The sequence below is a fragment of the Oncorhynchus tshawytscha genome, linkage group LG28, assembly GCF_018296145.1.
Source record: "Oncorhynchus tshawytscha isolate Ot180627B linkage group LG28, Otsh_v2.0, whole genome shotgun sequence".
NCBI classification, from domain to species: domain Eukaryota; kingdom Metazoa; phylum Chordata; class Actinopteri; order Salmoniformes; family Salmonidae; genus Oncorhynchus; species Oncorhynchus tshawytscha.
This window is the reverse complement of record NC_056456.1, coordinates 31,271,942-31,286,450: the sequence shown is the minus strand read 5'-3', so window position 1 is coordinate 31,286,450 and position 14,509 is coordinate 31,271,942. Positions and strand designations below refer to the sequence as shown.

Here is a 14,509-nt window from a genome sequence, read left to right as displayed (position 1 = left end):
AGTGTATGTAAACTTCTGACCCACTGGAATTGTGATACAGTAAATTATAAGTGAAATAATCTGTCTGTAAACAATTGTCGGACAAATTACTTGTATCATGCACAATGTAGATGTCCTGACCGACTTGCCAAAACTATAGTTTGTTAACAAGAAATTTGTGGAGTGGTTGAAAAAATAGTTTTAATGACTCCAACCTAAGTGTATGTAAACTTCTGACTGTATGTAGTAATGCTCTGGAATTACATATCAATGTTTTGGAGTGATGTTGATTTGCATCTAATAACATTATCACACTAGCTATATTGTTTATTGATCTTATATTGATATTAAGTGGCTTCAAACTTGATTTTCAAAGTAAATCAGTTAGCTTTTGTGCTGTTTATCTGTTTATCCCACATGATGTTAGTGGTACTGCAGAGACCACCACTACCTTATTTGAGCAGTACATTTCTGAAATAACTCTGAGGCCCTGACCTATTATTGCTGTACTAAATCAAGGAGAGAAGTTCTCCCAGCGCTGTGTGCCCCAGAATCTCCTCTAGAAGAGCATCCATGTCAATTATTCTGTTTACAGTGTGTAGAACAATAAACTGTAATAACCCGTTAGAAATGGATAGTGTGAGTGCTAACACTTCTACAATAGGGGTACATTAATTAACATGAATTAAAGCAGTTGTAAACCGTAATAGATTATTAGGTAATGCATTTATCGATAAAGTAGTGTTGTGGAATTTCCAATTTCCATGTAGTAATTGAATTATCTGAAATGGGATCTTCTCGCTATTTCCTGTCATGGTGGAGTTCTGCTCACCTATTTAACTGCTGGAACATATACAATATAATTAAACCAATCAATATTTTCAAACTGTGCAGGGTTAAAATTAGAGAGGCTGGGCACCCCATAACAAGGCCCTCTTATAATAATTGAAATATCAATGTGAGCCCCCCCCACAAAATGGTCAAATATTTTCAACACCCCAAGAGTGGATGTATAATTCGAACCCTGATCGTGTGTGTGTGTGTAGTATATGTACACACAACACCACATCCTACTAAGCCATGTCCATCTGTTTAACATGTTAACATGATCCGTTATCCAGTTAGCTTCCACAGAAAGACAATCGTCTAAAACATGACACATTTCCTCAGGTCTCTCATGGCCTTTCTCTTTGAGGCCATACATGCCACTGTGTTTTGTTCCTATGAGAGGACATTCTGCGCTTTTCAATGATATCACGTGGTGGTGTGACCTGGATAACGTTTTCTAAATGGCTGCCAACATAATTAGCACATTTTACGGTAGGAGGTAAGTGTATAGTTGTGTATTCATAATTTGTGTGAGTTTCATCGCTCCATGATGAAAATAACTTTACCGTAGAGAGAGGCATTTTAGTTTAACCCAACAATGTCCGTCAATTGCATCATATGTAAGCTAATGATTTGGGAAGCATTGGTGCCAAGTACCAACATGATAGCTTTTACTTTTTCATGTCTCAACGTTGAGTCTGCCAAACTCTGTTGCCTATCTTGCTGACTCTGTTCCACAGTACTGCTCCTGTCCCCTGTCTGGCCAACCTTCTGTTCCACAGTAATGCTCCTGTCCCCTGTCTGGCCAACCCTCTGTTCCACAGTACTGCTCCCGTCCCCTGTCTGGCCAACCCTCTGTTCCACAGTAATGCTCCTGTCCCCTGTCTGGCCAACCCTCTGTTCCACAGTACTGCTCCCGTCCCCTGTCTGGCCAACCCTCTGTTCCACAGTACTGCTCCCGTCCCCTGTCTGGCCAACCCTCTGTTCCACAGTACTGCTCCCGTCCCCTGTCTGGCCAACCCTCTGTTCCACAGTAATGCTCCCGTCCCCTGTCTGGCCAACCCTCTGTTCCACAGTAATGCTCCTGTCCCCTGTCTGGCCAACCTTCTGATCAGTGTCTGTCTGAGCCTGGGGGTTACTGTTTGCCTTATAGAAGCTGGTTATTAAGCATGAGATCAGCTGACAAAAGGGGGATTACCATGTGATGAGACAGAGAATTCTTCTGTCTCCTTCCTCAAGCCCATCGTGTGTTTGAGAGAGAGAGTGTGTCTGTGAGTCTTTGATGGTGATAGTTGTTATTTGCAGTAGGGTTAAAGTGACAAAGTATTGACATGGAAGGTAATAGCACAGACTATCTGACAACCAATAGTTGTCATTGTAAACAAATTCTTGCAGTTAAAATGGTACACCAAAACTCCTGAGATTTAGAGATCCTGGCATATAGAATCAGAACAAGGATTAAATCCAATTAATTTAAATAATTAATTAATTAATTTTAATTTAAAATTAATCCTTCGAAGATATTGTATGATCGTGTGTCTGCTTACCTCCATCACTGGATTTGTGTGTCACTGAAGAGGTCAGACTTGAGTTTCATTTGGATACAGCTTAATGTGCGCTGTGACCTGGTATTTGCCATGTCATAAATCATCCATCAATTTTCTACTTGATTTTTGTGATAGATTTATTTGAATTATTAGATTTCATCAGCCAATGAAATGGATAGGATCGTCACTACCATATGTTGTTATAATCATCCACTACTGCTAATCCATACGTAGTAAACAGTCAGACACCTAAGACCATGTCATGTTGATATGACATTTAGTGGGTTTCTTTGTACCAACAACCCTCTAACTGCAGTGGATTTTCTGTCCTGCATAGCTCCTACAGATTTGAATTGAATATGATGAGGGTGAAAAGGGCAACAGTCAATCAGTAGCATCAAGGTATAATCCTTTTGAGTTTACTGTGTACATAATCCAATGGCTTCTTGAATGACATTTTTTTTTTACAGGTTAGACTTAGGTAGGTTATAATCTATTGTCTGCTCTGCTCCGTACAGTCACTTTAACTCTCCCTCTGTGTGAGGTCTTTCCACTGTTGTCATTCGGATTTGGTTGGGTTGAAATTTTCCATGCCACAGTTGCCAAACCATACTAGAACACCAGTGACATTGTTGCTTTGAAATATTTACCTCGTATCTAGGATACTTAGCATGGTCACGCTGGAAGAAGAAGGGATGGGGAGGGGACTTGGGCAAAGGTTCAGAGCTTTTTAGTCAACAGTCTTATGCTAACCACAACCACTGGCAAATTAGGGTTGGATTGAGAGAGCTGCCAAAGGTGACACCAACATCTGTAGCATTATGGCAGCCAGTCAAGTATGGGAGCTGTGTCCCATTATGGGAGGATTAGGAGGTTGTTGTTCCTCCCCGAAAGCACAAAGAAATTGCAAATATTTCTTATTCATCAGAACATGAACAGTAAGTCTCTATTAGAATATAATGCGTTTGTCCGAAAGTATGAATTGTCAATTTGTTTAGTGAACAGTGTTCAATATTTTAAACAATGGAAGAAATGTGTCAGTCTTCCACTGCACTAATAATAAAATAATTATTCAGAAAAATCTTTATTTGTGAGTCAGAAACAAAGTTGTCTTTTCGTTAAGTCTTCACATACTCAAATTTGCAGGGCTTTGTAGGGAATAGGAAACTCTTGGCCACCATTTGTCTTCACATGCTTAGCTCCATGTCCACACCTTTCCCCAGGGAGCAGCCAATCTTCAGTGCCAGGGCCCATGTGTTCCAGATCGACCCAAACACCAAGAGGAACTGGATCCCCGCCAGCAAGCATGCCGTCACCGTCTCCTTCTTCTACGACGGCAACAGGAACGTGTACCGCATCATCAGCGTGGGTGGTACGAAGGTGAGCCATGCAGCTGTACTGTGGTCGTCACTAGGTACCACAGTCACCTCACTTATTTTTACAATTTCTCTTCTTAAAATTTGATTTTAACGGCTCATAATAATGTCCGGAACGGCGCAAATGGAATGGCACCAAACACCTGGAAACCTTGTGTTTGACGTATTTGAAACCATTCCATTGATTCCTCTCCAGTCATTACCACGAGCCCGTTCTCCCCAATTAAGTGTCACTAACCCAACCTTAACCCTAAACTTAACCACACAGCTAACCTTAAAATTAAGACCAAAAAACACATTTTCATTTTGATGAACTTTTACGACATAGACAATTTTGACTTTGTGTCTGCGGCAACTAGTGGAAACCCTGTACTGTGTAGTGGGTTGACTCTGGAACATGAATGCATGCCACGGTTGGATTATGTGAATGTGTCTTGTTGAAAACTGTGATTTAAGGGAAAACATCCTTTTTGAGGGATTTTCACAGGATTGAGTGGGTTGGTTAAGAATATGGTCTCAAGTTCACAATTTTCTTCTTCTAGCCAATATAGCATAGTCCAGCTTGGAAAAGAGAGTAGCTAAATATGAGTCTGGAATATGTAACAGGTCAGCCTGGACCTGTTTAAGATTGTTTCTGTTCACTCTTACTTTCCCCTGTAAAGTTATTTATCCTTCCAGACCTTAGTTGTTTACGATGCTAGACATTAAAGCAGTGGTTCTACACGTTTTATTAGTTTAAAACCAGTTAAACCATTGGTAAGTCAAGAAGAACTGGAATGTGAACATCAATGTCACCTAACAGCGTTCACAACATCAAAGCTCGTCTTCCTCACAAGCTTTGGATTTGGATCAACTCCCCATGTCACCCTGGAATCTATCTGATCTCCCCTTAACACCTCTGGTCTGACCCACATTCCCCACTCCCTGCAGACCTTGTGATCAGCAGCTCAATTCCCCTTGTCTTGTGTCTGGCAACGTGGTAATCTTTTGTACCACGTCATGTGAAACATGTTGGCCCAGACTCTCGTAATCGTTTGTTAAAAAACCTCCTCTTCTTTAAGCTGCCCTTGTCCTCTGATTCTGGGTGTTTAAGTCAGTTATATTGTAGTAATTCTGCAGCTGACGCAAAAGGTTATAAATAGGTCTGCTTAATGTTTTTTCTCATGTGACCTGAAACAAAATGAGGGGCTGTAGCCATGTCTACGGCTGCCTGATGCAATGCTTGTTAATCTGTTGAAAGGGTAGGTCAGTCAAAGAAAGAGTCATTTCTTGGTTACATCTGAAAAATAATGCAAACTATAGATTGCCAATGCACCCACGGTCCAATCTGAAATATGGGTATGTCACATTATCACGTTATTAGGCTCAAAAGACCTTTCCAAAGGAGTTAACTGTTTTTTTTAGACTCCAGATTTGTTTAAACATCTGTTTGTACAACGCATTTGCAACCATCCATTGGGATATTCTGAAAATACAAGCAAATGCTCCCATTATGAGCCCAAATGTTTTACTTATTTTCTGAGTAAGCAAGTCCTTGCTTTGGCATAAACATGAATCATTATTTGTATAGCATGATAGCTATTGATTTTCATCAGCTGAGGTGAGTAACTGCTACTGCAGTAGGTCATGATTTTGTCTGGAAAAATGCTGAAATTGTCCCTGACGCAACTCGAACATATCTAGCTACGACCAGGTCTGCTCTGAGAACAGTCTTGGTTTCCACTATTGCGATTCTGCTCTATCCGCAGGCCATCATCAACTGCACCATCACACCGAGCATGACGTTCACCAGGACGTCGCAGAAGTTCGGCCAGTGGGCGGACAGCAGGGCCAACACGGTCTACGGCCTGGGCTTCGCTACAGAGCAGCAGCTGCACCAGGTGAAGATCTCAATTCACTGCACATTAAGGGTCTGGTGTCCTAAAATAATGTAGTTAATTACGGACAAACATTTATCTCTTGTCCCTCCTCAGTTTTCTGAGCGGTTTAAGGAGGTGAAAGAGGCTGCCCGTCTTGCACGTGAAAAGTCCCAGGATAAGATGGAGTTGGTCAACACTGCTCTCAGCATCGCTGCCCCACAGGTGAGCTCTGACATAAGCACAGTGCTTCAGTGCTAAAACTCCAGAGGTCTTTTAGAAACATTGGGGATATTGTTCAAAGTATAGTGCCCAGTTATTCCATGACTATTTAAACTGCTTTTAAGAGAAAAGCCTCTGAGAAATCTTTTTGAGACAACCATGTCTGCGGAACGTTTGAGAGTCTGTGGAACTCCTGCTATCTCCCAGGTATTTTTGCAGGCTGGGAAAGAGATGGGAAGGAAGCCGTAAGAAGGATGAACTGGGTCATTTGTCTCTAAAAGTGAAAGAAAAACTAGGGCGATGGTAAAATGATCCAATGCAGCCCAGTGCTCTGCCTGGCTGGCTGTGTCTGCTCACTGCAGAAGCCCCTGAAATGTTGAAAATGTAGTCTTGCTCGGGTCAATTGATCAATAAAGAACAATTATCCATCTGCCTGATCATGAGAAACTTGCCTAACTCTCCTCAATTTTGTGGCTGAGTCATTTTCAAGTGGTGTCCCTCATTCCTCATCCAGCACAGTTAGTGTTGTAATGGCGATATTGAAAAACCAAACCCCTGAAAACTAGTCATTTAGATGTATTTCTACTATTTAGCACTCTCTTAAACATTTTAATTTCATTGATCACTAGACTATTATGATTATGGCAGTCAGAGGTTAACAAAATGTTTTATATAAGCTGGGTGGTCGAGCACTGAATGATGATTGCCCGACAGTTGTGGTATATCAAACCGTATACAATGGGTATGACAAAATGCTTATTTTTACTGCTCTAATTACATTGGTAACCAGTTTATAATAGCAATAAAACACCTCTAGGGTTCGTGGAATATGGCCAATATACCACAGCTAAGGGCTGTGTCCAGGCACTCCTCGTTGCATTGTGCTTAAGAACAGCTCTTAGCCTTGGTATATTGGCCATATTGCTTTCAATACAGTGTGTTAAATTTATATTGGTGTGTTCTTTACTCTCTTGCTATCGGATGACTTGGGGTTTCTCCTCCAGTTCTCACAGGTGGGTCTCATGTTTGTTTGATAGCCATTTACGTCTAAGAATGGCCAATTGTGGTACCATTACGCTATGACAAAGAATAGTCCAGCAAATCAAACAAATCCAAGGTCTTTGTCTTCGTGAGGTTGAGTTTCTCAGAGTATGATGAACATTGCAGTAGAATGGATGATCCTCAAGACTTGGCATGCTGCTAAAATTGATGTCCTTGAAATACTTTCTGGTGACATCAGGCTCTCTGACACTCCTGTTGTGACAGAGGGCTACAGTGCCTGGGAAGGTGTCCACAGCGTGGACGCTCAGAGGAAAACAAGCTGTTCTTTATCTCACAACAGCAAACACCTTCTCCGTCCTGAAGGGGTAGATGTAATTCACTCCCCATAGCAAAACTAAACTACAGAGAAATTGAAATAGGAGTGATGTAACTGTGAAAGGATGACGTACTGTATAAACCACAACAGGTAGGGAATATTTTGCTAGATAGCGCCAGACTACAATAGTATATTACTCATACTTTTCCCATCAAGGATGGTAAAGTCAGGACATTATATATATATATTTTTTTTACCATCCTGTAGTGCCTTGTTCAGGGGCAGAACAACAGATTTGTACCTTGTCAGCTCGGGGATTTGAACTTGCAACCTTTCAGTTACTAGTCCAACACTCTAACCACTAGGCTACCCTATATAGTATTCAGCCCCCTTCACTTTTTCCACATTGTGTTGTTACAGCATTATTTTTTTTCAAATCCCTCATCAATCTACGTGCAATAACCCATAATGACAAAGCAAAAAAAGGTTTTTAGAAATGGCTAATTAAACAAAAAAAACAATCACATTTACATAAGTATTCAGACCCTTTACTCAGTGCTTTGTTGAAGCACCTTTGGCAGCAATTACAGCCTCAAGTCTTCTTGGGTATGATGCTACAAGCTTAGCATAGCTGTATTTGGGGAGTTTCTCCCATTCTTCTCTGCAGATCCTCTCAAGCTCTGTCAGGTTGAATGGAGGGCATCGCTGCACAGCTATTTTCAAGTCTCTCCAGAGATGTTCAATCGGCTTCAAGTCTGGTCTCTAGCTGGGCTACTCAAGGACATTCAGAGACTTGTTCTGAAGCCACTCCTGCGTTGTTTTGGCTGTGTGCTTAAGGTCGTTGTCCTGTTGGAAGGTGAACCTTCGCCCAAGTCTGAGGCCCAGAGAGCTCTGGAGCAGGTTTTCATCAAGGATCTCTCTGTACATTGCTCTGTTCATCTTTCCCTCGATCCTGACAAGTCTCCCAGTTCCTGTCATCCCCACAGCATGATGCTTTCAACACCATTTAAAAAAAATGTAACCTTAATTTAACTAGTCAAGTCAGTTATGAACAAATTCTTATTTACAATGATGGCCGGCAGGTAGCCTAGCGGTTAGAGAGTTGGGCTAGTAACCGAAAGGTTGCTAGATCGAATCTCCGAGCTGACAAGGTAAACATCTGTCGTTCTGCCCCTGAACAAGGCAGTTAACCCAATGCCCCAAGGCTAGTTAAATAAATAAATACCCCGGCCAAACCCGGACGACGCTGGGCCAATTGTGCGCCGCCCTATGGTACTCCCAATCACAGCCGGATGTGATACAGACTGGATTCGAACCAGGGACTGTAGTGATGCCTCTTGCATTGAGATGCAGTGCCTAAGACCACTGCTCCACTCAGGACCATGCTTCACCATAGGGATAGTGGCAGGTTTCCTCCATATGTGATGCTTGGGATTCAGACCAGAGAACCTTGTTTCTCATGGCCTGAGTCATTTAGGTGCCTTTTGGCAAACTCCAAGTAGGCTGTCATGTGCCTTTTACTGAGGAGTGGCTTCCGTCTGGCCTCTCTACCATAAAGGCATGCTTGGTGGTGCTACAGAGATGGTTGTCCTTCTGGAAAATTCTCTCATCTCCACAGAGCTCTGGAGCTCTGTCAGAGTGACCATCGGGTTCTTGGTCACCTCCCTGACTCCCCACCTCCCCAATTTCTCAGCCGGGCGGCCAGCTATAAGGACGAGTCTTGGTAGTTCCAAACTTCTTCCATTTAAGAATTTGTTTATTTTATTTATTTATTTTGTGAATTTTCCCCCTTTTTCTCCCCAATTTCGTGATATCCAATTGTTTTAGTAGCTACTATCTTGTCTCATCGCTACAACTCCCGTACGGGCTCGGGAGAGACGAAGGTTGAAAGTCATACGTCCTCCGATACACAACCCAACAAAGCCGCACTTCTTCTTAACACAGCGCCATCCAACCCGGAAGCCAGCCGCACCAATGTGGAGGAGGATACACCGTGCACCTGGCAACCTTGGTTAGCACGCACTGCGCCCGGCCCGCCACAGGAGTCGCTGGTGCACGATGAGACAAGGATTTCCCTACCGGCCAAACCCCCCCTAACCCGGACAACGCTAGGCCAATTGTGCATCGCCCCATGGACCTCCCGTTCGCGGCCGGTTACGACAGAGCTTGGGCGCGAACCCAGAGTCTCTGGTGGCGAAGCTGGCGCTGCAGTACAGCGCCCTTAACCACTGCGCGCCCAACAAGAATTTGTTTATTAACCTTTATTTAACTAGGCCATTTAAGAATGATGGAGGCCACTGTATTCTTGGGGACCTTCAATGCTGCAGACAGTTTTTGGTACCCATCCCCAGATCTGTGCCTCGACACAATCCTGTGTTGGAGCTCTACGGTCAATTCCTTCAACCTCATGGCTTGGTTCTTGCTCTGACATGCACTGTCAACTGCAGGACTTTATATAGACAGGTTTGTGCCTTTCCAAATCATGCCCAATCAATTGAATGTACCAAAGGTGGACTAGAAACAACTTAAGGATGATCAATGGCAACAGGATGCACCTGAGCTCAATTTCGAATCTCATAGTATTTTAGAATAAGGCTGTAACGTAACAAAATGTGCAAAAAGTGAAGGTCTGAATACTTTTCGAATGCACTGCATGCAACTTCAGCTGGTCTTCTTCCTTTTCCTTTTACCTGTTACTAATTTCAACCTGGGAAACCAGTTAAGTGACCTGGATCAGCCAATCAGGTACCTAAAGAATTAACAAAAACCAGAAGACACTGCACCCCCGGGCTTATTTGGTATTGGTTTAAAGGGGAAATCTGCAGTTGCTACATACATTTTTGGACTTATAAATTAGTGATATGTATGTACCCATTGATTCTTGAAGAATATACAGTGCCTTGCAAATGTATTCACCCCCTTGGCGTTTTTCCTATTTTGTTGCATTACAACCTGTCATTTAAATTGATTTTTATTTGGATTTCATGTAATGGACATAACACAAAAAAGTCCAAACTGGTGGAGTGAAATGAAAAAAAATAACTTGTTTCATAAAATATATATATATATTTTTTTAAATGGAGAAGTGGTGCGTGCATATGTACTCACCCCCTTTGCTATGAAGCCCCTAAATAAGATCTGGCACAACCAATTACCTTCAGAAATCACATAATTAGTTAAATAAAGTCTGCCTGTGTGCAATCTAAGTGTCACATGATCTCAGTATATACAATGCTCAAAAAAATAAAGGGAACACTAAAATAACACATCCTAGATCTGAATGAATGAAATATTCTTTTGAAATACTTTTTTCTTTACATAGTTGAATGTGCTGACAACAAAATCACACAAAAATTATCAATGGAAATCAAATTTATCAACCCATGGAGGTCTGGATTTGGAGTCACTCAAAATTAAAGTGGAAAACCACAATACAGGCTGATCCAACTTTGATGTAATGTCCTTAAAACAAGTCAAAATTAGGCTCAATAGTGTGTGTGGCCTCCACGTGCCTGTATGACCTCCCTACAATGCCTGGGCATGCTCCTGATGAGATGGCGGATGGTCTCCTGAGGGATTTCCTCCCAGACCTGGACTAAAGCATCCGCCAACTCCTGGACAGTTTGTGGTGCAACATGGTGTTGATGGATGGAGCGAGACATGATGTCCCAGATGTGCTCAATTGGATTCAGGTCTGGGGAACGGGCGGGCCAGTCCATAGCATCAATGCCTTCCTCTTGCAGGAACTGCTGACACACTCCAGCCACATGAGGTCTAGCATTGTCTTGCATTAGGAGGAACCCAGGGCCAACCGAACCAGCATATGGTCTCACAAGGGGTCTGAGGATCTCATCTTGGTACCTAATGGCAGTCAGGCTACCTCTGGCGAGCAAAGAAATGAAGAAATGCCACCCCACACCATGACTGACCCACCGCCAAACCTGTCATGCGGGAGGATGTTGCAGGCAGCAGAACGTTCTCCACGGCGTCACGTGCTCAGTGTGAACCTGCTTTCATCTGTGAAGAGCACAGGGCGCGAGTGGCGAATTTGCCAATCTTGGTGTTCTCTGGCAAATGCCAAACGTCCTGCACGGTGTTGGGCTGTAAGCACAAACCCCACCAGTGGACGTCGGGCCCTCATACCACCCTCATGGAGTCTGTTTCTGACCGTTTGAGCAGACACATGCACATTTGTGGCCTGCTGGAGGTCATTTTGTAGGGCTCTGGCAGTGCTCCTCCTGCTCCTCCTTGCACAAAGGCGGAGGTAGCGGTCCTGCTGCTGGGTTGTTGCCCTCCTAAGGCCTCCTCCACGTCTCCTGATGTACTGGCCTGTCTCCTGGTAGCGCCTCCATGCTCTGGACACTACGCTGACAGACACAGCAAACCTTCTTGCCACAGCTCTCATTGATGTGCCATCCTGGATGAGCTGCACTACCTGAGCCACTTGTGTGGGTTGTAGACTCCGTCTCATGCTACCACTAGAGTGAAAGCACAGCCAGCATTCAAAAGTGACCAAAACATCAGCCAGGAAGCATAGGAACTGAGAAGTGGCCTGTGGTCACCACCTGCAGAACCACTCCTTTATTGGGGGTGTCTTGCTAATTGCCTATAATTTCCAACTGTTGTCTATTCCATTTGCACAACAGCATGTGAGATTTATTGTCAATCAGTATTGCTTCCTAAGTGGACAGTTTGATTTCACAGAAGTGTGATTGACTTGGAGTTACATTGTGTTGTTTAAGTGTTCCCTTTATTTTTTTGAGCAGTGTATAACCCTGTTCTGAAAGGCCCCAGAGTCTGCAACACCAAGCAAGCAGCACTACGAAGACCAAGGAGCTCGCCAAACAGGTCAGGGACAAAGTTGTGGAGAAGTACATATCAGTGTTGGTTATAAAAAAAATATCAGAAACTTTGAACATCCCATGGAGCACCATCAAATCCATTATTAAAAAATGGAAAGAATGTGGCACCACAACATACCTGCCAGGAGAGGGCCGCCCACCAAAACTCACGGACCAGGCAAGGAGGGTATTAATCAGAGAGGCAACAAAGAGACCAAAGATAACCCTGAAGGAGCTGCAAAGCTCCACAGCGGAGATTGGAGTATCTGTCCATAGGCCCACTCCAGAGATCTGGGCTTTATGGAAGAGTGGCCAGAAAAAAAATAAGCAAACATATTTGTTGTTTGCCAAAAGGCATGTGGGAGACTCCCCAAACATATGGAAGAAGGAACTCTGGTCAGATGAGACTAAAATGTAGCTTTTTGGCCATCAAGGAAAACGCTATGTCTGGCGTTAATCCAACACCTCTCATCACCCCAAGAACACCATCCCCACAGTGAAGCATGGTGGTGGCAGCATCATGCTGTGGGGATGTTTTACATTGGCAGGGACTGGGAAACTGGTCAGAATTGAAGGAATGATAGATGACGCTAAATACAGGGAAATTATTGACAGAAACCTGTTTCAGTCTTCCAGAGATTTGAGACTGGGACGGAGGTTCACCTTCCAGCACATAAGCAAACTGCAAAATCAACACCCGGGTGGTTTAAGGGGAAACATTTAAATGTCTTGGAATGGCCTAGTCAAAGCCCAGACCTTAATCCAATTGAGAATCTGTGGTATGACTTAAAGATTGAAGTACATCAGTGGAACCCATCCAACTTGAAGGAGCTGGAGCAGTTTTGCCTTGAAGAATGGGCAAATATCCCAGTGGCTAGATGTGCCAAGCTTGTAGAGACATACCCCAAGAGACTTGCAGCTGTAATTGATGCAAAAGGTGGCTCTACAAAGTATTGACTTTGGGGGTGGGGGGAGGGGGGTGAATGTTATGCACCCTCAATTTTTCTGTTATTTTGTCTTATTTCTTGTTTGTTTCACAGTAAAAAATATTTTGCATCTTCAAAGTGGTAGGCATGTTGTGTACATCAAATGATACAAACCCCCAAAAAATCCATTTTAATTCCAGGTTGTAAGGCAATAAAATAAACACTATTTAGCCTCAAAACATGGTTAAAACTATAATTTTTATATCATGGATGGTCATTCCTTGCATCCATAGCTCAGTCTATTATTTTGAGAGTGGTTACATTTCTCTAGCCACTTTCCTCAGCTTTTTACCAAAACAGTGTTTTGTTATTGTTTCAACTGCAGATTTCCCCTTTTAAAGTGTATTATTTGTGTTGTGTTTTAGGACCTCGGTGACGAGCTCCAGTCTCCGCCGGTGATGTGTGTGAACGGTCCTGAGGACAAGATGTTCCGCAGCCAAAGCGCAGACATCACACTGTCTTCTGAGAAGGAGCGTATTAAAAAGATGCTTTCGGAAGGGTAACCCACTTATACACGCTCTTGTCCTCAATGTTTCACTCAAGCCAGGGTTTTTTCATTGTCTGAAAGTACACCGAATGTTTTGTAGAAATGTTCTTGGTCTTAAACTCAAGTATTCCATTTTATCTCTAAGGTTCAGACAGAAAAACATAATTTAGGCAAAGAGGATTTTCTTGTAGTAAGCCAGAGCCGGGGCATTCAAATCAAATTGTATTGGTCGCGTACAAATATTTTGCAGATTTTATCGCAGATCCAGCGAAATGCTTATGTTTCTAGCTCGAACAGTGCTGTAATACCTAACAATCCAAAATAATACACACAAATACCAAAAATGTAAATAAAGATATTAAGAAATATCAGAACAAGTAATGTCAGAGTTCGGAATATACAGGTATATATATAATATATATATAATGGTATATATTGATAGTATATCAATAGGAAAGGTGTTTACAGCAGTAGTTACTGTATATAGGTTGAGCCTTGACTACAATACAGTATAAACTGGGTAGAACAGTATGTAAACCTTATTAAACTGACCAGTGTTCATATGTACATAGGGCAGCAGTCTCTAAGGTGCAGGGTAGAGTACCGGGTGGTAGCTGGCTAATAACAGTGACTAGGGCCTCCCGAGTGGCGCAGTGGTCTAAGGCACTGCATCGCGGTGACTAAGTTCAGAGCAGGGTACTGGGCAGAGGCCGGGCTAGTGGTGACTATTTAACAGTCTGATGACCTGGAAATAAGCTGTTGTTCAGTCTCCCAGCTTAGATGCACCTGTACTGTCTCCGCCTTCTACATGGTAGCAGGGTGAAGAGGCTGTGGCTCGGGTGGCTGAGGTCCTTGATGATCTTCTTGGCTTTCCTGTGATACCGGGTGCTGTAGATCTCCCGGAGGGCAGGCAGTGTGCCCCCGGTGATGTGTTGGGCTGACCACACCACTCTCCGGAGAGCCCTGTTGATGGTGCAATTGCCATACCAGGCAGTGATACAGCCTAATAGGATGCTCTCAATGGTGTATCTGTGGAAGATAGTGAGGGTTTTAGGGGCCAAGACAAATT

General features: G+C 43.1%; 1 protein-coding gene across 4 annotated transcripts in view; it reads left to right on the top strand.

Moving 5' to 3' along the window:
- LOC112244609 (homer protein homolog 3) overlaps positions 1-14,509 on the top strand; it is a 32,416-nt gene that overhangs the window by 3,021 nt on the left and 14,886 nt on the right. For 3 of the 4 annotated variants that reach the window (XM_024412335.1, XM_042308088.1, XM_024412337.1), the window contains exons 3-7: positions 3,578-3,734; positions 5,479-5,610; positions 5,704-5,811; positions 6,813-6,821; positions 13,319-13,452. In XM_024412335.1, coding sequence (XP_024268103.1) covers positions 3,578-3,734; positions 5,479-5,610; positions 5,704-5,811; positions 6,813-6,821; positions 13,319-13,452 — 540 coding nt within the window. The remainder of the gene's footprint in view (positions 1-3,577; positions 3,735-5,478; positions 5,611-5,703; positions 5,812-6,812; positions 6,822-13,318; positions 13,453-14,509) is intronic. The other variant, XM_024412338.1, reaches the window with a different exon arrangement.